This window comes from Rhinolophus sinicus, linkage group LG13 (assembly GCF_036562045.2).
Source record: "Rhinolophus sinicus isolate RSC01 linkage group LG13, ASM3656204v1, whole genome shotgun sequence".
Classification (NCBI taxonomy): Eukaryota; Metazoa; Chordata; class Mammalia; order Chiroptera; family Rhinolophidae; genus Rhinolophus; species Rhinolophus sinicus.
In genome coordinates this window covers 38755027-38782699 of record NC_133762.1, presented here as the reverse complement: position 1 = coordinate 38782699, position 27673 = coordinate 38755027, and the positions used below count along the sequence as shown (strand labels likewise).

At 50.7% G+C, this 27673-nt stretch overlaps 2 protein-coding genes and 1 long non-coding RNA gene across 6 annotated transcripts in view; 2 read left to right on the top strand and 1 right to left on the bottom strand.

Annotated features, from left to right (window-relative positions):
* Window positions 1-18693, top strand: part of XKR7 (XK related 7) — a 29737-nt gene extending 11044 nt beyond the window's left edge. The window contains exons 2-3 of the mRNA XM_019748487.2: window positions 12175-12377; window positions 13742-18693. Coding sequence (XP_019604046.2) covers window positions 12175-12377; window positions 13742-14697 — 1159 coding nt within the window. The 3' untranslated portion in view covers window positions 14698-18693. The remainder of the gene's footprint in view (window positions 1-12174; window positions 12378-13741) is intronic.
* Window positions 4113-9050, bottom strand: LOC141568251 (uncharacterized). The gene is made up of 3 exons (XR_012491343.1): window positions 8191-9050; window positions 7099-7202; window positions 4113-4619 (listed from the first exon to the last, which is right to left on the bottom strand). It is a non-coding gene; the product is annotated as an uncharacterized LOC141568251 (long non-coding RNA).
* CCM2L (CCM2 like scaffold protein) overlaps window positions 14555-27673 on the top strand; it is a 27747-nt gene continuing 14628 nt past the window's right edge. The window contains exon 1 of one of the 4 annotated variants that reach the window (XM_074318290.1): window positions 14555-14693. Coding sequence is in view for 3 of the 4 variants with exons in the window: in XM_074318289.1 (XP_074174390.1) it covers window positions 26855-26884 (30 nt within the window). In the remaining variant the exon portion in view is untranslated. Of the gene's footprint in view, window positions 14694-26111; window positions 26885-27673 lie in introns of those variants that run through there. The other 3 variants (XM_074318289.1, XM_074318288.1, XM_074318287.1) reach the window with 3 other exon arrangements.

Sequence of the window (27673 nt, the reverse complement as noted above, 5' to 3'; positions counted from 1 at the left end):
ATGAGGATGGATGGTCGCACCACAGGTTGCAAATCAGTAGCCAACACGCAAATCCAGCCTGAGGATGTGTTTGTTTGGCCCACAGGTTTTTTTGCCCCCTGCTGTTTCATGAAACTTTTTATTAAGGGAAAAAATTGAAATACACCAAAGTAGAGCAGGATCCTGATCCCCCATGTGCCACCCCCCGGCCAACCTGGCTGTATCTGAGCCAGCACCATCCACTGGAACTTTCTGCAGTGGTGGAAAAGCTCTATATCTGTGTTACCAGAGAGTGGGCTGTTCTTGGCGTGGTGTCCAGGTTCTTGGCGTCTTGAGCAAAGAATTGAACGAGACACAGAAATAAAGTGGTGAAAGAGTAGTTTATTAGAAGCAATAGTACACTCCAAAGAAATAGGAGTGGACCCGAGCAACAGAGAATGGCCCAACGGCCATTATCAGAAGAGAAAGTACACTCCAAAGAGTTTGGAGTGGGCCCCTGAGCAAAAGTAAGGCTCAAAAGGCTCAAAGGGCTCAGACTGGCGAGGACTTGGAGTTTTTATCTTTTTTCTCTAGCATGGGCTGTTCCTTTCTGGGGGCGTGGGACCACTTGATTGACACCTGTGATTGACAAGAGGCTATTGTCTCATCTTTTTAGACTGTGCATGTTCCTTCCCAGAATTCAGTCTGTTATAATGATATTAATGAACTTCTGGGCATATGTATGATATTCTAATGATAGTATAATGAGGCCCAAACTGCCTGCCTTGTTTTCCCCTTGAGACATGATCCTCATAAAATCTCTATGGGAAGTTGAGGGACAGGAGCTCTTTTCTTCTGTACCTGCTTCCTGCTGGGCAGAGGCCTAGAGCTGTCCCTCCCTATTGGGGGATTCATGGAACTCTCGCCCTATCTGATCTCAGATGAGAGGAAGGGGTCTCGAGATCCGCCTGGAAGAGTGCATTGGCTTCTTTGGTTATGCCTGGCGACTTTGCTGGGGCATCCTCTGCATCCCCAAGGCCCCTGAATGAGGAAAAATGTATTTTAATTAATAAATCCATTCGCTCTATAGAGACCGTGGCCGTTCAACCAGTCATTCAGGTGGCGTTAATTGTCCAGGAGTTAGGCCCAGAACGGGTAGGAGAGAGAACAATAGATTTCAATTCCAATCAACAAGTATGAACTACAAGTTTTAGGGTAATTATCTAAGGCAGGGTAGGAGATTTCTATGATTTAGGTTAAAAACAATCTATATTATTTATGATTAAGAAACTAATGGAGTTAAAAAGAAAGAAAACTTAGAGTTTCTGTAGTGAGAAAACCTTTCATTTGGCCTGTATCACCTGCACTGTCCAATACAGTAGCCACTAGCGCACATGACATTTTTTTTTTTTTTTTAAGAAGGGCGCAGCTCACAGTGGCCCATGTGGGGATCGAACTGGCAACCTTGGTGTTATTAGCACCATGCTCTAAGCAACGGAGCTAACCGGCCGACCCCCACACATGCCTATTAAGCACTGAAATGTGCCTAGTGTGACTGAGGAGCTGCATTTTCAATTTTAATTTTAACTAATGTTAAGTTGAAATAACCGCGTGGCTAGTGTAGGGACACACAGGTGTTGGAGATCATAGGTCTAGACCTGACCCCATTTCTTTCCTTTCCATGTTATTTTGAGGCAAATCTCAGACATCATATCATTGCATCCGTAAATATTTCAACACATCTCTAAAGATGCAGAATTTTTAAAAATTTAATTAAAAGATGTAATACTGTTATCACACCTAAAGAAGGAATAATAATTTCTTGAAAATTCATATGGTATTTTTAAAATTAGTTGCCAACATTTCCAAATTGGGATGACGTTTTTACATAAATGTTCTAATTTCCAACTATTCTTGAAAAATTGAAATTCCAGCCACACTGGGCTCACATTCTCCTAGGGCAGCAGTCATCTGGAGCTGAGGGGCAGCTGCCTTTTTAGACAGGGCCCCCCTCTATTGTTCTCCAGAGTCCCTCATGATGATATCAGCTTGGCCCCTCTACCATCTAGGATGGTACCACCCAGACCAGGGACAGATAGAAGAAGTGCTTTCTCCCCACCTCAATCTCCAAGTACCCTCAGGTGAAGTGACCAAAGCTACCAGGAGAATGGACTCTTAACTCTCTCTCCCCCAGATGGCTCATGACATCCCAAACTCTGCCCAGAGATATCAGGAAAAGAGAGGAGGGGGGGGGTCGGGAGGGGAAAGTATTGGGCTAGAGTATGGGGTCCTGGGTTTTAGTCCCTGCTCTGTCCCCATTTCACAGCTGGGGAAAGTGAGGCCAGAGAGGGGCGGCAATCTGACTGCACTCACACAGTGAAGGATGTAAGAAGCAGAAAACTGGTCCCAAAGTCTTTGCTGGAGAGGGATTGCCTGCTTCCCTGCTCAGCAAAAAGAGGAGCAGTGGCTGGGAGCTGCTGGTGGTGGGTGAGATGGGAGAGGGTCTCTGCTTTTCAGCCAAGCCTAAAATTAGTGGCAGGAAAATGTTTGGCTTCAGCCCAGCAAAAAAAGAGGTGCTGCGACTCTCTAGGGGCCCACTAAGGAGGAGGGAGACAGCCCAGCTCCGAGCACCACACAAAATGGGAGCCGAAATGGGAGCAGAACGTGTAAAATCACATTCTTTACTGGCATTTATGACTCATTTGGCTGCCAACCCCAGGAAGGTCCTATTTTGAATCTGTGCAGCAGTGCTTAGCATTGAGCAGTGGGCAGATGGAAGGGGTCTCCGTGCCATTGCCCCAAGAGCTTCCTGGGCCACATTGCAGATGAGGTAGTGTATGACTTTGGGCCCAGGGTTTCCCGGAGAACCCCCAGACGGTATCTATTCCCCAGGTCTTGGCTCCACTTGATTTATACCCTTGGTGAAATGGGGGCGTGGCCCAGCCCTGATTTAAGATGCAATTCTGATGCTTCTGGCGGTTGACCTTGGGCAAGTCACTCCTCCAAATGCCTGCTAAATGTCTCTGGAGTCCTTCTCATTCCATTGGACCATCTTTACCTCTCACCTGGTAACTAGTCTTCCACCTTCCACCCTGGCCTCCCTCCAATCTGTTCCCCACAGTCAGAGTACTCCCTCTAAAATGCAGAAGTGCTCTTTAATCCCGTCACTCCCTGGTTTGAAACCTTCCAGTGGCATCCCATTACTCTTAAGGTAAAAACCAAATCCTTCACCAAGGCCCACCTCATACTTGATTTCTTATCTCCTTTTCTGAGCTACAGCCATTTTGACCACTTACTGCTTCTTCTCAACTCAGGACCTTTGCCCCTGTTGTTCCTCTGCCAGAAACTTCCTTCTCGCCCTTCACCTGGTTAGCTCCTATGCCTGTTTCAGATCATGGCTCACTAGCCACCTCCTTTAGAAAGCCTTCCCTGACTGCCACACCCTTCCCAAGCTGGCCAGACCCTTCTCCAGCAGCACCGCTTTCCTCTGTACTGGCACATGGAATTCTCTCTGCAGTGGGTCTAGAACCCATGAAATATGTTTGTCATTGCATGTTTCCATGATGATTTAATTAAAGTCCAAGTCCCCCACAGACTGAGTACCAATTGGGCTGGTTTGGTTTTGTTCACCATTGTGTCCACTGGCATTTTAGCACAGTTCCAGATACATTGTAGATACTCAGAAATGCTGGGTGAATAAATGTCAAATGAACCTCCTCTCTTCTGAGACTCAGTTTCCTTTTCTGGAAAATGGGGATAATGCCTACGAAACCTCACAGGGCTGCAGTGAGGATTTGGGGAAAGTACGTACAGAAGGTCTTTGATGAGTGGCAGTTATTTTTAGGGGGAGGACAAAGACCCCAAAGAAGACCCTGCCTGTGAACTTGCTCCAAAGGGACTTCTCTGACTCTCTGTCTCCTGGAAAACACCAGGGAAAGCCAGCCTAGGAGCGGGTCTCAGCTCTACCAGAAACTAAACTGGAAATTACAAAGCCTCCTCTTCCTGTTGGAGCTTCTGAGACAGACAATTCCTTAAAACCTCCCATGGGTTGAGGGCCCAGCACTGGGCTGGTCATTTTATATGGATCACCACGTTCTGATTTCATAGCTACTATAAGGTGGGCATTGAGTGGAGGGGCTGAGAGAGAAAAGCAACCTGCCTAAGACTAGACAGACAGTAAGTGATGGAGTCAGAATCTGCACCTGGGGCTGCCTGACTCCCAAGACTGGGCTCTTTCCATTTGACCTTTACTTGGGGAGCTTATAAAGCAGAGCTTATAAAGTATATTCACACTCTTCATTCATTCATTTGTTCAATTCGTTCAGTGCCTGGCACATACTGAACATTAACTATGTGCCAGGCACTGGGGACGTAGCAGACAACAGGACAGCCATGGTCGCCAAACCATTGGAGAGACAGACAATAAATATGTAAGAAGTAAATTAGACCACTTCGGGTTATGGTGTGTGTGTGTTTTTGGTTTTTTTATTGGGGAATATTGGGGAACAGTGTGTTTCTCCAGGGCCCATCAGCTCCAAGTCGTTGTCCTTCAATATAGATGCGGAGGGCGCAGCTCAGCTCCAAGTCCAGTCGCCGTTTACAATCTTAGTTGCAAGGGGCGCAGCCCACCATCCCACGTGGGAATTGAACCAGCAACCTTCCTGTTGAGAGATTGCGCTCTAACCAACTGAGCCATCTGGCCGCCCCTCCAGAAGCTCAGCAGCAGCTCATTGTCTTCAATCGAGTTGTGGAGGGCGCAGCTCACTGGCCCATGTGGGAATCGAACGGGCAACCCTGTTGTTCAGAGCTCTCACTCTAACCAACTGAGCCATCTGGCCGCCTTGATGTGTGTTTTCAAGAAAATAAATAAATAAGGTAACATGACAGGAAGTGGCCAGAGGGTGGAGGGGTGAGTAGAAGTGCTTTGGAAGGGGAATGAGGGGAAGGCCTCTCTGAGGAGGTGACACTGAGCCGAGATGGAAAGAATGAGAATTTGCCAGGCATTGGTGAAGCCCTTCCCAGACAGAGGCCTTGAGGTGGGAATGAACTTGGTGTTCAGGAAGCAGCAAAACCAGTGTAGGCTGGAGAGGTGTGAGATGGGGAGGGTGGAGGCAGAGAGGTCCTGGAGGTGGACAAAGGCCTCAATGATCATGGTGAGGATTTTATTCTTAGAGTCATGGGCAGTGGCATGCCCTGATCTAGGATTTTGCAGGATCCCCCAGCTGCTGTGTGGAGTATAAGCTCTAAGAGGGCAAGTGTGGGAAGGAGATCCACCAGGGCGAATGGGGGCTGCTGCTGCTTGCCGTTGGCTGGCTTGAACCAGACAGGGTGGAAAGAAGTACTTGGGTTCAGGTCATAGCTGTTGGACCTTAATCAGAATTGGATGGGTGGGGAGATGGGCCTGATGAAAATGCCTTGGGGTAGGCAAGAATCAGGTTACTTGGGCCTATTTTGCAGAGGAAGACTGAGGCCCACAGAGGGGTTGGACTTTCCCAGAAAGTCCAGTGAAGGACTTGAGCCTGGGTCCCCTGACTCCAATTACCGTTTGTCACCCCTCCTGCAGTTTTCTCTAAACCCACATAATCCCAAGCAAAGTTTTTAGGTCCATCTCTGCCCAACATGGGTCCTCCTGGGCAGCGGTACAGCACCCCTCCACATGACCAAAGCACCTTCTCTAGTGCAGGGGCCCATGGAGAGCCAAGTCTGAGTCCTAGGTGTGGCACTCACTTGCTGGCTGACTTTCTATAAGCCCCAGTCCCTTTCTGGGTCTCAGTTTCTTCATCTGTAAAATGGGGATAATAATATCACCTACCTCAAAGATTTGCTGTGAAGAATAAACAATATGTATGAAAAGGCTTAGCATAGCCTGTCATGCACTTGGTGCTCAATAAATGTGAGCTATAATCATTATTATGAACATCTGCGCACTGTCCCCCTAAAGACCTACAGAGCACTGATGGGCCCAGCTGGTGTGGGGTGTCCTGTTCCTTCCCATTAGCCCTACTTCCCCAGCTCGGCTCTGCTCACCTGCAGGCCTAGCCTGGGTGGGGTGGGGGTGGCGGTGTTCCTGGATGGAGCAAGAGCGGGGGCGCCTCTGGAAGCTGCTGTGTTTTTGGCCCAGAGTGTGAGGAGGAGTGGAGAGGGGCGAGAACACACTCGGAAACACCGAGACCGACAGATGGAGAAGCTGAGGATGTGAGAGACGCAGACAGACAGAGAGAGACTGAGTTAGGGAGAGGAGGGCCAGGCAGGGGAGGAGCTGGAAAACTGGCAGGCACACCGAGCCACGAGCTGAGCAACAGACCAGCAGATGGATCAAACAGCCAAGAGACTGACAGACAGACCAACGGGCAGACCCAATATCCAAGGGGACAGGCAGGCTCTCCTGACACCCAAGGGACAGACTGATATTCCCCGTTTCTAAGAACAGAAAAGCTGACCCAGGGTCCTGGGTCTGAAAGACTAATAGATAGACATAGTTTCTGAGAGAAAATATGACCCATTGTCCAAGGTATAGACAGGTAGACTGACCCAGGGTCCAAGGGGGAGACTGACTGACACACAAATAGATTGACAATAAATGAGGAACAGATAAATAAGTAAGCTGACCCTGCATTCAAGGGACAGACACAACAACAGAGTGATCTGAGCCACAGACAGAAGAGATGATGGCCCCGGAGCTGAGGACAGACAAAGGGATGGGTCCAGGCTCAGGTCCAGCTCTGACCTATGCATGAGGACTGAGGCCCCAGCCAGAAACTGACCGAGTACCAGATACTTGGGGTGACCCAGGAACAAAGAACGGGAGAGAGAAAGAATGGCCCAGACGCTGGGCCCAGCAGCTTCCTGGCTTCGCAGGGATGTGGGATCCTCTCATTCTTCCCCCATTAGAGAGGAGCCCCCCAAAACTGAGGGATGCTGGGAAGTTCCTGGGTCACAAAGGCAGCCAGGCCTGAGAGAAGAAAATGAGCTATCTCTATTTCTTAACCCTGCTCCCTGCTCGTGGAGGCAGTGGGGTCCAGAAGGGACAGCTTTGTGGATCTCTGAGTGGAGGGATTTCATATCCCAACTACTGGTTTCTCTCCTTTCTAGAGTTGGATTTTTTTTGCCCCCAACCCCACCCTCAACAATATACACTACCTGCTCTTCCAGTTTCCTCTCAGACACGCTTCTTCTCTGAGCACAAGACTGGGAGTTGGCAAATTAGATCCAAAATAGACCTTTGAGCTCCTCTGTTTCCTCACCTGTAAAACAGGAGTGGTAGAAGCTATCTGTTAGGTTCTGGCTCACGCTGGCTCAGGAAGTTGAAGGCTGGGACCTGTCAAAGTTGGGTAGGCCCAAGAAGGCTGAGGAACATCAGGGAAAGCTTGCTGGAGGAAGAAGGACAGAAATGAGTCAGTGAGGACAGGGGCTGCCTGCGAGATATCCTGGCTCTATGCAAACTCAGGCAGAAAAGCCCCTGGGCCACCAAGGTCAGGAGAGAGACACATGCAAACACTCACATTTATTCATTCAACAAATATTTATTGAGCACCTACTAGCTGTGCTAATGCTGGGGACACAGTGATGACCAAGACAGACAAGGTCCCTAACCTCATGGAACCACAGTGGTAAAATAGAAAATAAATGTATAAATTAATCAATAAGGTTGTTTCATACTGTATGTTAAGAAGAAAATAAGAGAGGGCAATGTGATAGATGAGAGTGATTTGGCGAGGCCAGAGGGGCTAATGTAGGATGGGTGACCTGGGAGGCCTCTCTGAGAAGGTGACATGGGAGCTGATGAGGACCCAGCCACAGGAGGATCTGGGGAAGGGAGTGTTCCAGGCAGAGCAAGTAGCAAGTGCAAAGGTCCTGAGTCAGGAACAAGTTTGGCTGGGTTGGAGGAACCCCCAGGGTATCTGGAGTGCTAGGAACAAATGAAACTTGTTTGAGAGCAATAGAGAGAAATAAGCAGGGCCAAATGGTTTAGGGCCTGCAAGCCAAGGGAAGAAGCTTGGATTTTGTTCCAACTGTGATGGGTGGTCCTTTGAAGGTTTTGAAAAGGGTAAATGACGTGATCTGACAGGTTTTAAAAATACGCTGCTAGTGGCTACGTGGATGCAGGCAGCCCACTGAGAAGGCAAAAGATGATGGTGGCCTGGACCAGGATGGTGGCAGTAGAGAGAATGGATAGTCTGGGGATGTGTTTTGGGGGATAGTAGATACGTCCCCTCAGGCTGCATGCCTTACCCTGAGATGGAGCATCCTTCTCGGTAGGTGGTATCAGTCCCGTTGTGGTGAAGATCAAGTTCTTCCAATTTCCTTTCAAATAGAGTGGAATAGGGCAGGCTTCCTGGAGGAGGTTTCTAGAGAGGCTGCTGGTGATCAGGAGCCAGAGGCCTCCACCTAGCGTATACTCCCCCTCTCTATGTGCCCCTCCCTCTGCAGTTCACAAAAGCTCACAACAAGGAGGAAAATGAGGCTCAGAGAGGCAGAGAGACAACCCAAGGCCACACAGCATCTAGAGCAGAGCTGGGCAGCAAACCCACAAGCCCAGCATATTGCCATCTTGCCTTTCTGATCCTCACCCCAAGGGCTGTGATGTAGGCAGGAGGGCAAGTGCTGGCCCCTTTTCAGAGAAAGTAAAACTGAGGTTCAGGGAAAGTAAGATGCATGTCCTGGGCAGGGCTGTTTTAAGACTTTTGTGGGCCCCACATCTATCAAGCATATTAAAATGCAGCCATATCAAACATCAAATGTAAATTATATATAACCAGATAAAAGCCAAATTGCAGTTGACTGGCTGATATCATGTTCTGTTTTGCAGACATTTAATTAAACATTTATTAATTTTGATTCTGCAGTTTTCCCCTGTTTTAGAGCCAAATTTTTTTCCTGGCCTCGAACATTTTCCTAGGCCCATAAAAACCTCACAGGCCCTTGGCAGGGAGCATGTAGTGCGGCTGGAAGGAAGAGCCACCGTTTGTGGTCCTGTTGCCAAAGCAGGCAGAGCGATGCTGAACCTAATCCCTTTCATCCCCAGACTACAACATGATCTTTCCACACTCCCCACTGACGCCACATTTTTGGGTCTCAGAGACTTTCTTTCTTCCCCTAACTCTTCCCTGCTTTGGCCCACTGTGGTCCTGGGCTAGGTGAGCCCTTTGTCTGCGGTTAGGTGAGGCATGGGGGCATTGGGAACTGACAGAGAATGGGGCAGGAGTGGGCGGGGAGGTGGGCAGGCAGCCTGTCAGGTGGTGATGGATGCTGGCTGGGCCAGGGCCTCCCTCATGCTGACCAGGGCCAGGAAACAGATGGTCTTCCAGCCTGAGAGAAACTTCCAGGGTGTCACCCTCCCCCAACTCCCCAGGCCCCTTCACGTTGGACCAGCTGGTCTATCCTTCCTGTTCAAAGTCAGAGCCACAAGAATGGGGAAGGGAGTGGAGTTGGGGTTTGGGGGGTGTGGGTGGAAATGGAGGCTGGGAAAAGTAGTCTGTGTTCTGTGTCCTCAGAAGCTCTGGGGGCCAGCGTGGTCTCTCCCCTACCCCCCACCCATGATCTCTGGCCATTTCCAGCTCTCTTCTCTACCCCTCCTCTGTGACCTGCCTTAGCTCAGCCCTGTCATTTCAGGCCTGGACCAAACCCCAGCCTCTCCTGGCTTTCCTCCAAGCCAGCCTCCAGAGCAAGCTTTTTAAGCCACTGAGCTTATCACATCATCCCTGATTCTGGGATAGAATTCATATTTAGAATAAAATATGAACTCTTCAGTCCAGAATTTGATGCCCTTCCCAATTCTAGACTTTTTATGCCTCTGCCCGTGAAAACCCTCCCCACCAGGCCATCAAACCACTGGCCGTTCCCCTAAAAGGCCAAGTCCTCTCATGCTTCTATGCCTTTGCCTCGACTGGTTCTTCCACCTTGAATGCCCTTCCACCTCCTGTGTGCCTTCAAATGCCTACCCATCCTTTAAAACTGAGATCAAATGCTTCTTCCTCCAGCAAGTCTTCCCTGACCCCCTTCCCCAGCTAAAGTTACCCATCTTTTTTCTGGGTTCCACAGCCTCTTTAGTGCATCTATTTCAGCTCTTACCTTGTCTCTCTGCCACAGGACTGTGAGGTGCTTAAGGGCACAGGACGTGGCACATAGCAAGTGGACAAAATATGCTTGCTATGTGAATGAATGAATCTGGCTACAGGGATCCTTATGTGGGGGGTAGGCAGGGGTCCAGAGAATGGAAGACACAGGGAGACAAATTTCTGCTCATCATAGAAACACAATCCATCTGGAGCATCTCAGAAGCCAAAGACCCTGCTTCAAGAGGTGGGGACTCCCTATCGTGGAAGTGTGTGAGCAGAGGGTGTAAATGCATGGCGCTGGAAATTGCTAGAGGAATTCCATCATTGGATGGGAGTGTTAGACGGAGGAGCCTTTGCATTTCTTGAATCAGCTTCTGAGAGAACAGCCTTCTTCCCCATCCCAGCTGCCAATCCCAAACTGTGTCATGGTGAGGGTGTGTCTACACCTACCATTGGTGCTGGGAGGACCAAGGATGGGTAGGAGGGCCCTAAATGGGATGTTTGCAGCCAGATTTTCAAGGGAGAGTTTGGATCATAGAACATTAGCTCTGAAAGGATCTCCAGAGTCATCAAGCCCATCAGATGGAGGAACTGAGGTCCAGGGAGGGCTGCACCATTGCTGAGACTGGGATACTCACTGGGGAAACTCTGGGTATCAGCTGATCCCCAATTCCAGGGAGCACTGTGGTTCCTCCCTTGGGCTGGCAATACACAGTTGAATACATTTGGCCTCCAAACAATATTCTGAAAATGCCAGCACTTCATATCTGGGAAATCCCTGGTTCCCCAATTTTGGATTCAAACAATAGGGTCACTAAATCTGTTGGGATTTTCTCCTCTGGTTTCTGGGGGGATCACATCTAGAGAAGCCCTCTCTGGTTTCAGCAAAGGTTATGCCTGCCCCATGAATCAGAAATTGGGGGTCCAGGGGGACAGTATCTATGACTGCAACAGACAGGGGTGGAGCTGCTGGGCAAGGCACCAGGGCAGAGAGAGGAAATCAGACCCAGAGGTCTGTGTGGACTGGTCCCTTGTCACCAGTAGGTACAGTTGCAAAGTATCTTCTCATCCATTTAATTCTCATAGCTACTTTGGGAGGGATTAGCTAGGACTCAGAAAGGGTGTTATTCAAGATAACACAATAAATAAGAAGCAAAGTCAGGAATTGAACTCAGGACTTCAGGATCCCTTCCATATCCCCTTCCTGGGTTACCAGAGTTCCATTCAGTTAAACAAACTTTCGATCATGAACACATTCATTCATTCATTCATTCAGCTAACACAGATTGAGCACTGACTGTGTGCTAAGTACGGAGAGTACATCAGTTAGCAAGCTGACCTAGCATCCTCACAGAGTTCACAGTCTGGAGGAGACGGATGCATCACCAGGCACTTACAACCCACTGTGACACGTGCTGGGTTGGAGGGCAACCTGCGAGAGGCCTCGTAGCCCAGGTGGAGGGTGGTCAGCAGAGGCTTCCGGGAGGAAGTTATGCTTATAAGCTGAGCCTTGAAAGAAAAGTCTCATATGCCAGGGCCTTCCCTGTGCGGAGAACTGGGCACTCAGAGGTGGGGTTGGGAACAGGCCAGGAAGCTGCTGGTGGCAACAGAACTGGGGCTGGCACCAGGGACTGTCCCCAAAGGAACCTATGTGTGGGCGAACATTATGGCATATGGGGAGAGGCAGAGTTGGCTAATAGAATGTGAGCCTTGAGGCCAGGATTGCCTGGGCTTGAATCTTGGTTCCACTGCTTCCCAGCTGTGTGACCATGGACAAATGACATACCTCTCTGAGTCTCAGTTTCCTCATCTATCAAATGGGGATAATAATAGGGCTACGGTAGGCTTAGGGCACTATACGGTGTCAGGAACCCTGCGAATAAAGCAGGCCCCGAGATGCTTGAGCACTAATGATGCTGAGAAAGCTGTATTAAGCGCTGAGTTTGTGTTAAGGCTTTAAGCTAAAGAGCCCATTAGGAGCCCCCCAACAACCCCAGGAAGTTATCCGTTCAAAATGCTCATTTCACAGTTGAGGTAATAGGCTCCGTGCAGTGAGTGACTTGCCCAGAGCTACACGCAGCCGCACTTGCCCTCTGCGCTTGCTGGGGAGCAAGGGTCGGGTTGGGAGTGGGTGCCTAAGCACCGCGTCCCTCGGCAGGTACCTGCGCGCCATGTACCTGGGACTACAGAGCCGCTGGCGCGGGGAGCGGCTGCGGCGCCACTTCTACTGGCGGATGCTGTTCGAGAGCGCGGACGTGAACATGCTGCGCCTGCTGGAGACCTTCCTGCGCAGCGCGCCGCAGCTCGTGCTGCAGCTCAGCCTCTTGGTGCACCGAGGCGGCCAGCCCGACCTGCTGCCCGGTGAGCCCCGCCCCCACCGGCTCCCCGCCCGGGACTCTGGGGATGCCCTGCGCCCCTACCGCCCCCTCCCCGGGGTCACTCACCTTCAGTCAGTATTCAGTATTCTTACTGTCCCATGTGTCCACTCTCCCTGCTTCAGGCCTCCTGGAAATATCCTGTGCACCCCATTATACTGATCCACTCACTGTCAGGGTTTTGGAGGCCCTGCCCCTGCTACTCTCCCATCCAAGTACCAACCAGGCCCCTAGCTTCCGAGATCCAGCGCGTTCAGGGTGGTATGTTCGCAGACAACCCCTTCTATTTTCACCACCCTCCAGGCCTCTGGAGACCCTGCTAACTTCCCCTCCAGTGGCCCACTTAACCTCAGTGTTAGGAGACCTGGCCCCTCCTTGCTTCCTCTCAGGCCCCCTGTGGGATTCCCCTTCCTGTCCTCCCCACTTTCTTCATTGTCAGGGAAGACCAGACCCCATTTCTGCCAAGTCCAAAGAGGTTCAGATCCTCCCCTGTCCGCTTCATTCTCCAAACTGTCCCAATCCCAGCCTGCATCTCCTGGAGATCTCCTGCCTCACAGACCTGACCAATCTATCAGTTTCCAGAGAGCCTATCCATCTATGTCACTGCTCTTCAGACCCCTGAGACCCCCTCCCAGGCCCCGTCCTGGTCCCCATGCACTCAGCCCCACCTTGCCCCGTCCCTAACTCCAACAGACCAGGCCAAGCCCTTCCATGTCAGAGAAAAATCACATCCCCGTTCTCCCTGGAGCTCCCCGTGTCTTCCCACCCAGACTCTGTCCAGCCCACCCTCAATGTCTTGAAAGACTCTGTCACCACCTACAGGCCCCCTGGGCCCCAGTCAAAACTCCCCACCCTAGATTTTCTGCCCATCGCCTTAGCTGTGCTCAGCTTGGCTATCTCTCTCCACACCCCAGTCTCATTCTGGTGACCTATAGCTTCTAACAGTCCCCTCCTGGCTCCTCCATGCCCTAATTGTGACACCCCCACCCCTTCACCTCCTTTTCTACTCCCAGAGTCCTAGACCCTAGTTTCCCACACTCCTACCAAGACCCCTGAACCCTAAGAGCTCCATACTAGAGATCTGGACCTGACCCTTATGGAGACCCAAATCACCCACCTTCCTTCTCCCTTTATGCTCCCACCCTTGCAGAAGGCTCCATCCACTCTCCCCCCATCACTGCTCTTGAAGACCACCCACTCAGACCCTCCTCACACCCTGCCTGATTTATACAGCTTTCCCTCACACCTCCTCAGAGCCCAGCTCCTGATCCAGAACCCTCCCCTCTCCCCAGACCCCAACCCAGACCCACCCCTAACCCAGCCTGCCCCACCCCCACCCTGTCTCTGCAGCCCTCTCCACCTCCGCTTCACTTGTGTCCCTGGCCTGGACGCTGGCCTCCTACCAGAAGGTGCTGCGGGACTCACGGGATGACAAGCGTCCGCTGTCCTACAAGGGAGCGGTAGTCCAAGTGTTGTGGCACCTGTTCACTATTGCAGCCCGCAGCCTGGCCTTCGCACTCTTCGCCAGCGTCTACAAGCTCTACTTCGGCATCTTCATTGTGGCCCACTGGTGCATCATGACCTTCTGGGTCATCCAGGGAGAGACGGACTTCTGCATGTCCAAGTGGGAAGAGATCATCTACAACATGGTGGTGGGCATCATCTATATCTTCTGCTGGTTCAACGTCAAGGAGGGCCGCAGCCGCCGCCGCATGGCCCTCTACTACTGCATCGTCCTGCTGGAGAACGCCGCACTCACTGGCTTCTGGTACTCCAGCCGCAACTTCTCCACGGACTTCCACTCGCTCATCCTGGTCTGTGTGGTGGCGTCCAGCTTCGCGCTGGGCATATTCTTCATGTGTGTCTACTACTGTCTCTTGCACCCCAATGGGCCCATGCTGGGTCCCCAGGCGCCTGGCTGCATCTGCCCTGAGGCCTCAGAGCCCTGTGGCCCACCCGCCGACGCTGTCACAAGTCCCCCGAGGTCTTTGCCAAGGACTACAGGCACCGAGCGGGAAGGGGCCTCAGTGGGGGGAGAGCGTGCAGGGACCCCCACGCCACCTGTCTTCCAGGTGCGGCCTGGCCTGCCTCCCACACCAGTGGCCCGCGCCTTTCGGACAGAGGGGCCTGTCATTCGGATTGACCTGCCTCGTAAGAAGTACCCCGCGTGGGATGCTCATTTTATTGACCGCCGTCTTCGGAAGACCATTCTGGCGCTGGAGTACTCCTCACCTGTCACACCCCGGGTGCAGTACCGGAGTGTGGGGACCACCCAGGAGCTGCTGGAGTATGAGACCACAGTGTAGGCCACAGTCTCCCCCCAAAAGGGATGGGCTTTGCAGGCCTCATCAACCACAGTTTTGAGCCTGGAATTTCAGGGCCACCAGGCTAAGGGGGGAGTGGATCTGGATCTGTTGGTCCAAGGGTAGAGTGTCCCCCTTGGGTTCTTTCAGGGGAGTGGGCAGCCTTTTGGAGGCCCCAGCCCTAAGCCCTGTTTTCAGCCCTGTGGCCCATTTCCTAACCCCCCTTGAAACAAGGCCCGGGGAATCAACTGGTGCTACACTCCTCCTGAGCTGCCTGCCCCTCTTTCATGAAGGCCTCATTACCACTTCTGGTGCTGGGGACGCCACACCCTCTCCCCTGCCTGGAGTTGCCCACGTGTCACTGCTGGTAGACCTGTCAGAGCAGGAGCACTGTCGGGGGGCCATAACTGAGGAGTCCCTGTGCTCCTGAGGGGCCATTGGGGGTGGGCTGCCTCGGGGGAGCACATCTCTGAGGATGGAGGAGGCTGTGGAAGATGTGGGGCGAGGTGGGAGCATCTGTACACAAGTGGCTACAGTTCCTATGGGGTCCAAGGTCAGGAGCCTGGGAAAGAGAGGGATTAAAGGAGGGAGCTGGGCTGGGGTAGGGAGTTGGGGGTGGGGGCTGACAGTGCTTGAGCTGGACAGCAGGAAGGACCCTGAGACATCTGAGAGGTTCAGGCTGGCCGAAGCATGAAGGGGTTGCAGGTATGCTCCCTCTATCAGGAGCATAGAGAATGTTCCCCAAGTAAACTCCTCCAGAGACACCCATATTGTGGGCTCTATTATGGATGAGGTTCCAGACACCTCAGGTGAAATGTTTCCAGGAGCCTTTCTTTGTTCTAGATGAGCATATGGAACATTTCTTCTAGACAAAGGTCTCGGCTCAATTATAGATGAAGTTCTAGCACATGTAGCAGAGGAACTATTCTAGAGAGACAGTCTTAGTTCTGGATTAAGTTCTAGAACACTTAGCTGATAAAATGTCCTAAGGAGTCACTGATCTGGATTTTCTTATGAGGGTGCGTGTACTGGAGCCTTGCTGCTCTGCTCTGGGGGAGTCTAGCTCCTGATGTGGTGGGGGAGGGGCCTCTAGAGTGGAGTGGAACATTCTAGGAATAGGTACTCCAGTTCTAGACTCCTGGAGTTCTATATAGAAGTTCTGTGCCCCTGTCTGCCTTGGTCCACAGCCATCTTCCCAAGAGGAAATTTTCTCAGAACCCCTGATACATTTCAACTGCCAATTGGTTTCCAGCTAGAAAAAAATGAGCTCTCGGGGCATGACATAAATCTTGGCTCTCAGCCATGCTGAAGATACGGTTCTGTGGGGCGGCGGCTTGGTTTTGCCCAATCCTCCAGCGCCTGTGGTCCATTCCCATGGCCCAAACATCCCAGGACACCCACGAGACCACTTACACGGGGCCCCTCCTCTCCACTTTGGATAGCCGTCCTGGACAGCGTGGGGGAATGTGGGAGAAGGCAGTGCTGTGGGGTAGGAGGACACAGCCGCTAAGCAGAGCTTGGAACAGCCCCCACCATGTCCTCACACCCTCCCGCCACTAAGGTGCGTTCACCACAGGGGCACAGTAGGTGATATTAAGGACAGATGCAGACCTGGGCTGGGTGTGGGGTGGACCACAAGAATCCTAGACTATGCAAATTAGGGGAGCACTTAGCCCTCTCTGGTTCGGCCTTCCTTGGGTTATAGATGGGAATCCGAGGCTCAGAGTGGCAGTTAGCCTCACAAGGTCCCAGACTCCTGGCTGTCCTGTCAGCTAGTGATAGGTGATAGTGAGTTCCTGAGGATGCAGGGAGAGGGCCACACTCAGGATACAGGGGGACCCCAAAGGCTGAGCGGGAAGAACCACACACATACACACATGTAAGCACACATCACACCCGTGACACAGTCACCTCACCCCTTGGCACACAGCTGCGATGGTGTGTTCATCCCTCCCACCAATGCACAAAGAATGCTTTTCCCTCTCTTCTACTTCCCTGATCCCCAAGGAGCCTCAGAAACCAGGCCTCAAGGTGCTGGGTGGTGGGAAGCCCGAGGCTTACCCAGACCCCTCGGTGGGTTCACCCATCCTTGTTCTCTGCCAAAATCACTTTTCAGAGACCGAACTCCATGTCCAGTGACACACATGTCGCAGCCCTTTGTGAGACAGGAGCATTTAGGATGTGGACCCAGATTGACCTGACTGTTTCTCTAGGGCTGACCATGCCAGTTTTCACCCCATGTTGTTTCACCTAAACTTTCCCCTGCTTGCAACTTCCCTACAAAAGAGGTGTTACTAACCCATCTGATGGAGGAGGAAACTAAGTTTCAGAGAGGTGACATGAGGGTCACCCTTGGCAGGTTATTTTACTCCCCAGCGTCATAGAATGGCCTGTCTGGCTGCCCCATTCTTCAGCATCCTAAAAGGAAAAGTTAAAAATATCCTCCCTGGGAGTTGGGAGTCCTTCCAGCTCCAGGAGACACCCAGAGATCCAGGGGATAGGACAGAGCTGGCAGGCTGAGGGGTAGCTTGAGGCTCTCAGGGAGGCGTGGCCACAGTTTGTGGACCTTACTCCATTCCCACCCCAAACATCTTCTCCATCCCACAAAACCTTCCTTCGGAACCTCTGCCTGAGGACATCTGAGCAGCAGAAATGGCTGTCAGAGAAGGCTGCAGGCATCTGCTTCTCACCCTCAGGAAAGAGCTTAGCCCCTTAAGGACCCCCCGCCCCCCCACACACCCAGGAGCTCAGGACCCCATCTGTCCCAGGCCTGAGGTCCCCTGTCCACCAGCCTGGACTTCATCTGGTCCCTGCCAGTCCCCTTGTTTCAGTGGGATAGAGGAGTCGGAGTAGAGAAGGGCACCACATCATCTGAGCTGTTGTTTTCATTTCACGACACAGTCTACCTCAGCCGGTCTCTCTTCCCCACCAGAATCGGAGCCCCTGGATCTTTGACTCCTGCTCCTCATTCCCTGCCTCCCACCCCAGTCTGGTTGCTCAGTCCTTCACAGAATCCCTACAGGGTCCTTACAGTGAGAGAAGGCTCCAGAACCACAACCCAGTGGGATTCTTGGGGTCCCCTAGGCCACCTGCCCTCCACACCCACTGTAAAGGAGAAAAAGAGAGGCCCAGAGAGGGCAGGGGACATGCCCAAGATCACACAGAAAATCAATAGCAGAGTTAGACTTTTCCTGAAGGTTAGAGGTAATTGGGTCTCTCTTAATGTTGCCGGGAACAGAAGAGGAGAAGATACTCTGTGTACCCAATATGCCAGGCTGTGCCCTGCCCTCAGTGTCTCCATCCCCAGGAGACCAGTGTCCTCACTCCCAGGGCAGACTTCTGCCTCCTGATTTTCTTGACCTGATCTCCCAGGCTCCTCACTGTGCTCCATAAACCTCCAGGCGCCACACACCCCTCATTGCACCTCCATGCACTGATGTACCACGTGCCTTGTAACTGTCACCCCTGGTTGAACAGCACAGACCTCCACCCCTCCCCAACAGGGGGCTCCCCAACAAGGAAGGCTTTCTTGGTCCCCTCCTCTCATCTGCCTCATCCTTGCATCTTCCCAAAATCTGCCTTAGCCCCAGTGGCCTCCCTGCTACACTTGTGTCCCACAGAGGTATGTCACTGATGAGAGTTGGGGAAGGTAGAAGGCAGGGAGGGCAAGGCCTGGGGAATGTCCAGGTCTCAGGCTGAGGACCAAGGGGGCTGGCAGCATCCAGGGGAAGTCTTCCCTGGCAGCCCCAGTGCCCTCCTAGGGGCGAAGTTCCTCAGGTCCTTCCCTTGGAGCTCACCTGGGCTTGCAGTTGACAGAAACGTCAGGCAGTGGAGAGGTTTTCTGGGGCAGGGTGCATGGGTTGCAAATTCAAATGCCTTCAGGTAATGAAAATGAGAGCTATGGAGGTGCTAAATGATATGGAGTGGGGGGGACTCTGGCAAATAGGAGCGGACATACCCTGCCTACAGGCACTAACATTCACATTTAAAAAAAAACAACAACCCACGCTGGCCAAACTAAACACTCATATTTGGGCCATGAGCCACCAGTTTGAGACCTCTGGTTCAGAATGAGAAGGTTTTCGAAAGCCCTGCAGAGTCTGGACAACCCTCTGGGGAAGTCAGGGACAGAGGTGTTGGCTCTCTCTGAGACTCTAAACCCCACCACCTAGCCACCTGAGAACTGGCCCCACTACCCTCTCAGTTGAAAAGAGGAAGGAGATCTGGGTGTCCCAGGCTCCCTGATTTGGGAACCACCATTTGATAAGAGCGACAGGCCCCTCCAGTGCCTGAGGCAGCTAGTTTAGGTGTTGGGTCTTCTCTAGTTTGGGGGTCCCTGGTTAGGAGGAACCTGCATTGAGAGGGGAAAGAGTCCAGGTAGAGGAGGAAGACTCAAAGCCAGAACTCAACTGCCCCCAAACTTTGCTGGCCCCTGCCAATCTTTGGCACCTGTTTCCCAGGTAAAGCTGGAGATGGGCGGGGTGGGGGGGGGCGAGCTATCAATTTCTGTATTAAAGTGCTTTGTGATGTCTCAATGAAAGGGACTGAGTGAGTGCCAAGCCATGAGGGCAGCAGTGGGGATGGGGCCTGAGTACCCCCTTCCCAACCAGAGAGGCTTCTGAGACCCTGGGGCTGGAGGGAAAAGGGACTATGTGCCATTATGTTTGGGGAGGAGCAAGGTCATTCCTGGGGTTTGGGTTGCTGCATGCAGGTACAGGCAAGGGGAGGAAAAGCAGGAAATTGTTCAAGTGGGAGAGGAAGGCCCAATCACAGATGGCCTGGTTCCTGGAGGCAGAAAGCTCCTCCACCCTTCCCTTCTCACTGCAAGGAGGGGGCAGCCCTCTCCCCAGCAGTCCTGGCCTTCATTCTATGCACACTCGTTGTAAGGGCACTCCCAGGCCAGGCTGAAGGGGTAGGGGGTACTTGCAATAATCCCAGAGTGGAGACTAGCCTGACAAAAGGGAGCGAAAAAGACATCAGGTGGGACATAGATATTCCTCTAGCTCCCTCTCACCCAAATCCCAGAATCCAAACCAGGCCTGTCTCTACTGAGCTAAACCACCAAATTTGGAGGGGCCTCATAAACAGAGCCTGGAACTCTTGGTTTTCCAAACCAGTTATAAATAGCTGGAATGGACCCAAATGATTCCCAGTGCCCCTCTTATTATTTTCACCCTGAGGATCCTAGAGTTTGGGAGAGTTTTCTCCCAAACAAGCCTCAATTCTTGAAGTATAATTAATTTTCCCGTATTAAATCAACTCAAGCTGAGCTTCTGATTGAGGCCTGCCAAGGCCTCAAGTTAGCTTCTAGGGCTTGAGAGTGGGGGAATATTTGTGTTCTGTTGGTGTTTACACAATTCTCGAGAGCAATGGTGGGCCCCCATTCCTGCCTTTGCAACCCTCAGGACCTGGGACCCCAAGGTGGGAATCAGCATTGTAATCACCCAGCGTAGTGTTTCACTGAAGGGGAAGGCTCAGAGAGGCAGCCAGCCCAAGGTCACACAGCGAGTTGGTGTCAGGGTGGGACCAGAGCCCAGGTCCTTCAGGGTGCCACAGGAACACCCCAAGCCCTAATGCCCGCACTCCACTTTTTCCTACTCCAGGAACCACTAGCCATGCCTGAGAGGGGCTAATATCCCCCCCTCAGCACAATTCTGGGTGATTTTCCCCTCCAGGTTCTTCTCTTTTCCCTCCCTAATCGGCCCCCATCTCTGCCCATTTGTTTCCTATTCCTGTCCCACCTCCTGGTATTTACTACATCTGTGCCATCCTCAGTCCCCTATCCCAACTCACCCCTCTGCGCATCCCCCAGGAGAGGGAGGTGGCCCCAAGCTGGGGCTTCTGTACTGAGACTTTTTTGTACACCACAAACTTTTTGTATATTTTTAATTTTGCTGCGACATGAGCTATTAAAAGTCATTTCAGTACATGCTGTTTGTGTCCTATTGTTTTGGCTGTACTGGGCCAGAGGAGGGAGATAAAGGAGGGAGCAGAAAGGAAGGATACCCTTTGCCACAGTCCCTGTGGCTCCTTTAAGAGACAAAGACATTTAGCTGGGGGAGGCTAGGACATTACACAAAGCTCCCTGTTGATTGGACAGACAGAGCCTCAATCAATCAACCAGAATCTTGCCACCAAAGGTTTTAAGGATTATCTCCAAACTCTTGTTTTACAGATAAGGAAAAATAGAGAGAGAGAAAGAGAGCAGGTGGGGGCACATCTGCCAGAGGTCAGAAAATGAGTCCATGACAATATCAGGACCCAGACTGAAGTTCTAAAACAAATATTTACTGAGTACCTAGTATATGAGGTGTGATCATAAAATACGGTAAATGTTTAAAAAATTCATTACAGTAAAAGACACATTGCCATTAATCCCCCTCAAAATATTTCTCCTCGCGTTGAACACACATCCCATCGTTCTTGCCACTTTCTGAAGCAGGTCTGGAAGTCCTCTTTTGTGAGTGTCTTTAGTTGTGCTCTCATGGCTGCCCTGATGTCCTGAATCAATTCAAAACATTTACCTTTCATGGCCATTTTGACTTTGGGGAAGAGCCAGAAGTCATCACAGGATGCCAGATCTGGTGAATGAGGTGGATGAGGACAGGCCATAATGTTTTTATTTGACAGAAATTGCCAAATGAGAAATGATGTGTGACACAGAGCGTTGTCATGATGGAGGATGAAGTAAAGACACTCACAAAAGAGGACTTCCAGAACCGCTTCTGAAAGTGGCAAGAACGATGGGATAAGTGTGTTCTAAGTGAGGGGAAGTATTTTGAGGGGGATTAATGGAAGTGTGTCTTTTACTGTAATAAAAATTTTAAATGTAAACATTCACTGTATTTTTCGATCACTATGCCAGGCACTTTTCTAGGCACAGTGAAGAAAAAGATATGAAACAGGCATGGTCCTGCCTTCACTATTCTAGACAATTGTCCTTGAAAGATCTCCCTGCCTCAGGGGGTTTCCACCTTCTAATCCAGTGATTCTCAAACTTCAAAGTGCATCAGAAACACTTGGGGTAGAGGGGGTTTGTTTTAACTGCAGATTTCCCATCTCCATAACCTGCTGGTGGATAGAGCATGTCTGGGAATCTGCATTTAGAAGATTCTGGGGCAAGGGGTCTGAGGACCTCACTTTGAGGACCACTGCTTTAATTCATCCTCCCACAAATCTGATTCATGACATTTCCTTGCTTTAGCACCTCCCATGGCTCCCCAGAGCCTTCAGAATAAAGGTCAAACCCTTGTGATCACTTTTCACAGTCTGAACCCAAAATACCTCTTGAGCTTCATCTCCAACATTACCCTGCCCAGCCCTCCTACAGTCTCCAAACCACCCAGCTTCCTGTTTCTGTAAGACTCTCCCAGTTGCCAGCCAACGACCTTTCTCACCATTCTTTCATGCGTGTAGAGCCCCCATCCCAAGTACTCAGGGAACATGGCCCCCTTCCTGGCGCCAAAAGGCAAGTCATCATGGGTCTAACACAGTGGTTCTCAAAGTGTGGTCCCCAGACCAGCAGCACCAGGGAACTTGTTAGAAATGCTAATTCTTAGGCCCCACCCCAGACCTACTGAATCAGCCTTTGTTGGGTGGGGAGCAGCATGTTTTTATAAACCTTCCAGGTGATTTTGATGCACACCCAAGTTTGAGAACCATTGGTCCAAGATAATTTCCATAACCAAGGATTGGTGGGATTAGGAGCTTGTGACCCAATGCTTTGAGGCAGAGACCACTACATCCCCCCTAGTTTCCATGCTTCCCTTTGCCCCACTCTTTTTGGCTTATAAACAACAGAAATTTATTTTTCACAGTTCTGTAGGCTGGAAGTCTACCATCAGGGTGCCAAAATGGTTGAGTTATGGTCAGAGCCCTCTTTTCAGTTGCAGACTGCTGACTTCTCATTATAGCCTCACATGGCAAAGAGCAGAGAGAGTCCCCCTTTTCCTATAAACAAATTTTTAGCTGGGCACATGTCCACCCAGAATAGAAGACTACCTTTCCCAGCCTCCTTTGCAATAGGTGTTGCCATGGAAACAAGTTCTGGCCAATGGGATATGAGCAATAGGATCTGGGCTACTTCCAAATCATCCCTTTAAAAAGAGGGGCTGTGCTCTCCCCTGGCTCTGTTTGCCCTTCCAACTGGCTGGACTGCAGCTGTGTGGAGAGCCATCTTGAAGTTGAGAGCAAAACCATAGTATGGTGGAGCAAGAAGATAGGAAGCCCCTGGGTCCTGCACACACGGAGTTCCTATACCCCGTGGACCTCTTAAGTGATAGAAGACATAAACGTCTATGTCTAAGCCACTGTTATTTCGGTCTTAGTTATAGCCAAAATACATCCTGGCTAATACATCTGACCCTGAGGTTCCTAAGACAAGTTTTTTGAAGAATCTCTAAGAAAGGTTTTCTGTTACAATAAAAAGACATACAAGAAGGGGAAACCCTTGGTTTCATCAAGGGTTAATGACATCAAAAGCAGGCTAAGGATGGATGTATCACTCCTAAAGCCACAACAGCCCTCTTGTGGGCTATATGAATTTTCTAGGGCTGCCGTGACAAAATAACACAGCCTGGATGACTTACACAGCAGACATTTATTTTTTCACAATTCTTGAGGCTAGAAATCCAAGATCAAGGTGTCAGCAGGATTGGTTTCTTCTGAGGCCTCTTGCCTTCCCTTTCAGATGGCCACCTTCTCACAGTGTCCTCACAGGTTTTTTCCTCTGCGTGCGTGCATGCCTGGTGTCTGTGTGTCCAAATTGCCTCTTCTTAAAACGACACCATGGGGCGGCCGGATGGCTGAGTTGGATGGCTGAGTTGGTTAGCGCATGAGCTAACAAAGGTTACTAGTTCAATTCCCACATGGGATGGTGGGCTGTGCCCCCTGCAACTAAAGATTGAAAACGGCGACTGGACTTGGAGCTGAGCTGTGCCCTCCACACCTAGACTGAAGGACGACGACTTGGAGCTGATGGGCCCTGGAGAAACACTGTTTCTCAATAATAAAAAATTAAAAATTAAAAAACAACAAAACAAAATGACACCAGTCAGATTAAACTAGAACCCACTCTTCAGTCTCATTTTAACTTATGTCCAAAAACAGTCACATTCTGAAGTACTACTGGGTGTTAGTGCTTCAACATATAAATTTGGGGAGGCATAATTCAGCCCATACCACCAGCAAAGCAGAAAAATGTAAAGAACTTGATGCCATTTTTGAGATGCTCAATTAACCAGTCCTGAAATCACTCACCATTGGACTTCTTGTCTTAAGAGACAATAAATTGTCCTTATAGTCTAATCCACCTTTTAAATTTAATTTTTAAAAATTTTTAAATTTTATTTTATGTATTTACTTTTTTTTGGAGGGGGGGATATTGGGGAACCACCGGCAGCTCATTGTCTTCAATCTAGTTGTGGAGGGCACAGCTCACTGGCCCATGTGGGAATTGAACCGGCAACCCTGTTAAGAGCTCATGCTCTAACCAACTGAGCCATCCGGCCGCCCTAGTCTAATCCACCTTTGATCAAGTAGCCTATTCTTCGCAGCCAAAAGCATTGCAACTCAGGCACCATGTGTTTGCTCAAGCTGTTCGCTCTGCCTAGATCTTCCTTCCATATGCCCTTCAAGGCTTGGCTTGAATACCATGGGCGTGGTGAATGACTCCCGAGTCTGCCTTCCCAGACTAGTCGCTTGCCTTATTTCAGAGTTCTTTGCCTATGTGTCTTTCTCTCTAACCAGGTCAGGGTCAGCATATGAACGATACGCCAGCTGCCATATGCCCCTCTCCTGTCCCATGGCAGGCATTGATAATCAATCCTTTTTCATTCTGGGAGTAGATCTGGTGTTTATCCTCTACACAGAGCTCCAAGCAGCCCCTGCCAATCAACTGGAAGTGGTTCAAGATGAATCCTATTTACCACAACTGTCTTTGAGAGCAGGGATTGTATTTTATTCAACTGTTTTATGATTCACAAGCTAATTTTAATAATAAATGTTACCATTGTATGCTACTGTTTTCATTTAACTCCTGCAGCAGCCTTCAGAGGCCATCACCATCATTATCCTGCTTTTGACACATGAGAACTCTGGGCTCTGAGAGATGAACTACCTGTTCAAGGTCACACACATTTGAACCTAGGTCCACCTGTTTCCTCCACCTACTTCCACTGACATTTACTAAGCACTTGAATAGTTCATGGCCCTGGGGTGGGCACTGCAGAGAATATGGATAGTTTGCTATTTCTAGTGGCATTCAGAACATTTCTTGTCCTACTTGAGAAGCCCAGAAGCTCAGTGATGTTTGGAGTTAGTCCAGGAATAATAAGCGTCCCCATTTTACAGATAGGGAAATTGAGGCTCAGAGAGAGGAAGAGGCTTGCAAAAGCCAGTCATGGAGGTGCCAGAGCAAGAGACCACCTTTCATTCTCTGCTGCCACTCTGAGGGTGGGAATTCGGGATTTGCTCAAGGGGTTAAATGGGAGTTTTGATGTCAGGAACAGTCAGGGATAGCAACATCCTGGCCTTTTCCGGTTGGTCACAGGCTCATGCAGATCTCCCTTCCTGCTGCTGGGAGGTGACTGGCAGGATGTAGAGAAGCAGGAGGGAGTGGCTGTGTGAGCTTGCGCTAAGCAGGCTGGCCATTTCCCCTCCCCGGAAAAAGGGAGGGAGGTAAGGGGAAAAGCTGATGGCTAGGAGTCTTCTGTGGCCCTCACACGCAGAGGCAGTGGGAGCTCTGACCCTTGCTCCAACGGGCACTGACCTGGCACACTCACACTTTCAAAAAAATAATCCTATGCATTGCATTGGTCCCTGCACTTCACAATTTCCAACCACTTTTCTCATCCAGGGCCTGATGTCTCTCTTGCCACATCTCTGAGGGCAGGGCAAGGCTGAGGGGTCATTGTTCCCATTGCAAAGATGAAGAAGCTGAGGCCCAGAGGGGTTACAATAAGTAGCCTGCCCTGGATCATACAGCAAATCCGTTCCAGAGTGTGGGTCTCTGGAACCCAGGTGTCATGGCAAAGGGAAGATGGGTCAATCAGCACCTTTCCAACTGTCATGGGTGGGGTATACAGAGTGCACTGGCCCTAGAGGTAAGAAACTTGGCTTCAGATCCAGAGCTGGCAGAAATCCCAGGTCTCCTCTTATTCACTGTGTGACCTTCTTGGGTCAGCCTCTGCAGCTGAGCTTGTTCTTAAAGTCTGTATGATGGCTATAATAATGGTACCCCAATGTTATGAGGAATAAGTGAGATGAAATATGTAAGGTGCTCAGCACAGAACTACAAAGGGAGCCTTACCTCCCTAATATTCTCCCAAGAGACAGTAAAATAGCCCAGGACACACAGACACATAGGAAAGTAAATAGTTAATTTTTATTAAGCACTTCATATGTGCCAGGAGCTCTTCCAAGTGCATTTAATCCTTACAAGTTCACTATGAGGTCAGACTGGTATTATGCCCATTTTATAGATGGGAAAATTGAGGCACAAGAGATTAAGGGACCTGACGAAGGTCATAACCCTAGTAAGTGGCAAAGACAGGAGTCAACCTCAGGCAGCCTATCTCCGAAGCTCATGCATACTGCCTTCCTTAATAGTAATAATTAATTTTTTAAATCATAACTTGCTTGGACACAGTATTCTATAGTTTATGATGTATTTTTCTACCTGCTCTTTCATTTAGTTCTCACCACAGCAGCCTAGAAAGGGAGGCAACATTTACTCCCCACTTATAGTGGGAGGTGGAAAGTGAGGCTGTGAAAGGGTAACTGACTTGGCTTACCAAGGTCACACAGCCAGGTCAGAGGCAGAAGTAGAAGTAGGATTTGGGAGTTTCTGACTCCAAATTTAGGGGACCCTTCCCCAGCCTTATTCAACTCCCAAGCCCCCTCAATAGCAAGCCTCTGGCTGGAGGCCTAGAGATTGTCTCCTCAGGTCAGTTGCTCAAGCTGGGCTTCCACTGTTCAGCTGAAGGGTCCCTAGGCTGCGTCCAGCCGCCTCCACCTCTGCTCACTATCAGACAGGAGGGGCAGGAACTCCAGGGCTGGTGGAGTTTCCGACCAGGCAGGAAAAAGAACAAAGGAGCTGTGTGGGGGGAGAGAGTGGAAGGGGTGGCCAGTAGGGTGGCAGAAGTAGAAGGGACGATTCACCATGGAATATGAAGTCAAGAAAGGGAAAAAGGTAGGTGGGAGGTGGGGAGGGATGCAGGGCAGAGAAATGTCCCCAGAGCTGGGGAAATGGGAAGTCTGGGGTGGGGGTGCTCGGCAGTGAGGGCATAGGTAGGGCTTTTTTTTCCATTTGGAGGATCTTCCTCCCCGCCCTTGGACAGCCAGACATTTGGGCTCCAAACTCCTTAACCTGTCTCCTCCTGCTCTCAGTGGCTTCTGCCACCCTCGTAATGTCAGATAAACAGACAGGCACCTTCCAGGGAAACCCGGCCAGACAGATTTGTTTGGGAGATAGTTCCAACCTCCTTCCCTGATGTTCTTGGGGGTTCCTTTCTGCAGCTTGACACCCAACAGACCCATTCTCTGCTCCCTACTCTCCCAGACAGAAGGACCTCAGCCAGGGCAATTCTGTGCTGACGCTGCCTATTCTGGCTTGAGACTCATACCTGCTGGGTTCCAGTCTAGTCTGCCCCTCCCCATCTTTATACCAGAGCTCACTCCTAAGGCCTCAGCCTAATTCCTAATTCCCTCCACCCCTTAGGTCCCCACTCCTTCCTGACTCTAAGAAGTTCTAGTTTGGTTCTCTGGGCATCTCACCTGCAGTTCAGGGAGCCCCTCGGATTCCAACTCCCACTCTCAGCTCCGCCGAGTCCTCTTTTCCCAGGAAACGTAGGTCAGGCTGTTCTAAAAGGCTCCCTCATGAATCACGAGGGCTCAGAAGGGAGCCAAGATGGATGTGCATGTTTTCTCTGGATTCATTCCTTCTACAGATATTTACTGAGCACCTATTATGTGCCAGGCA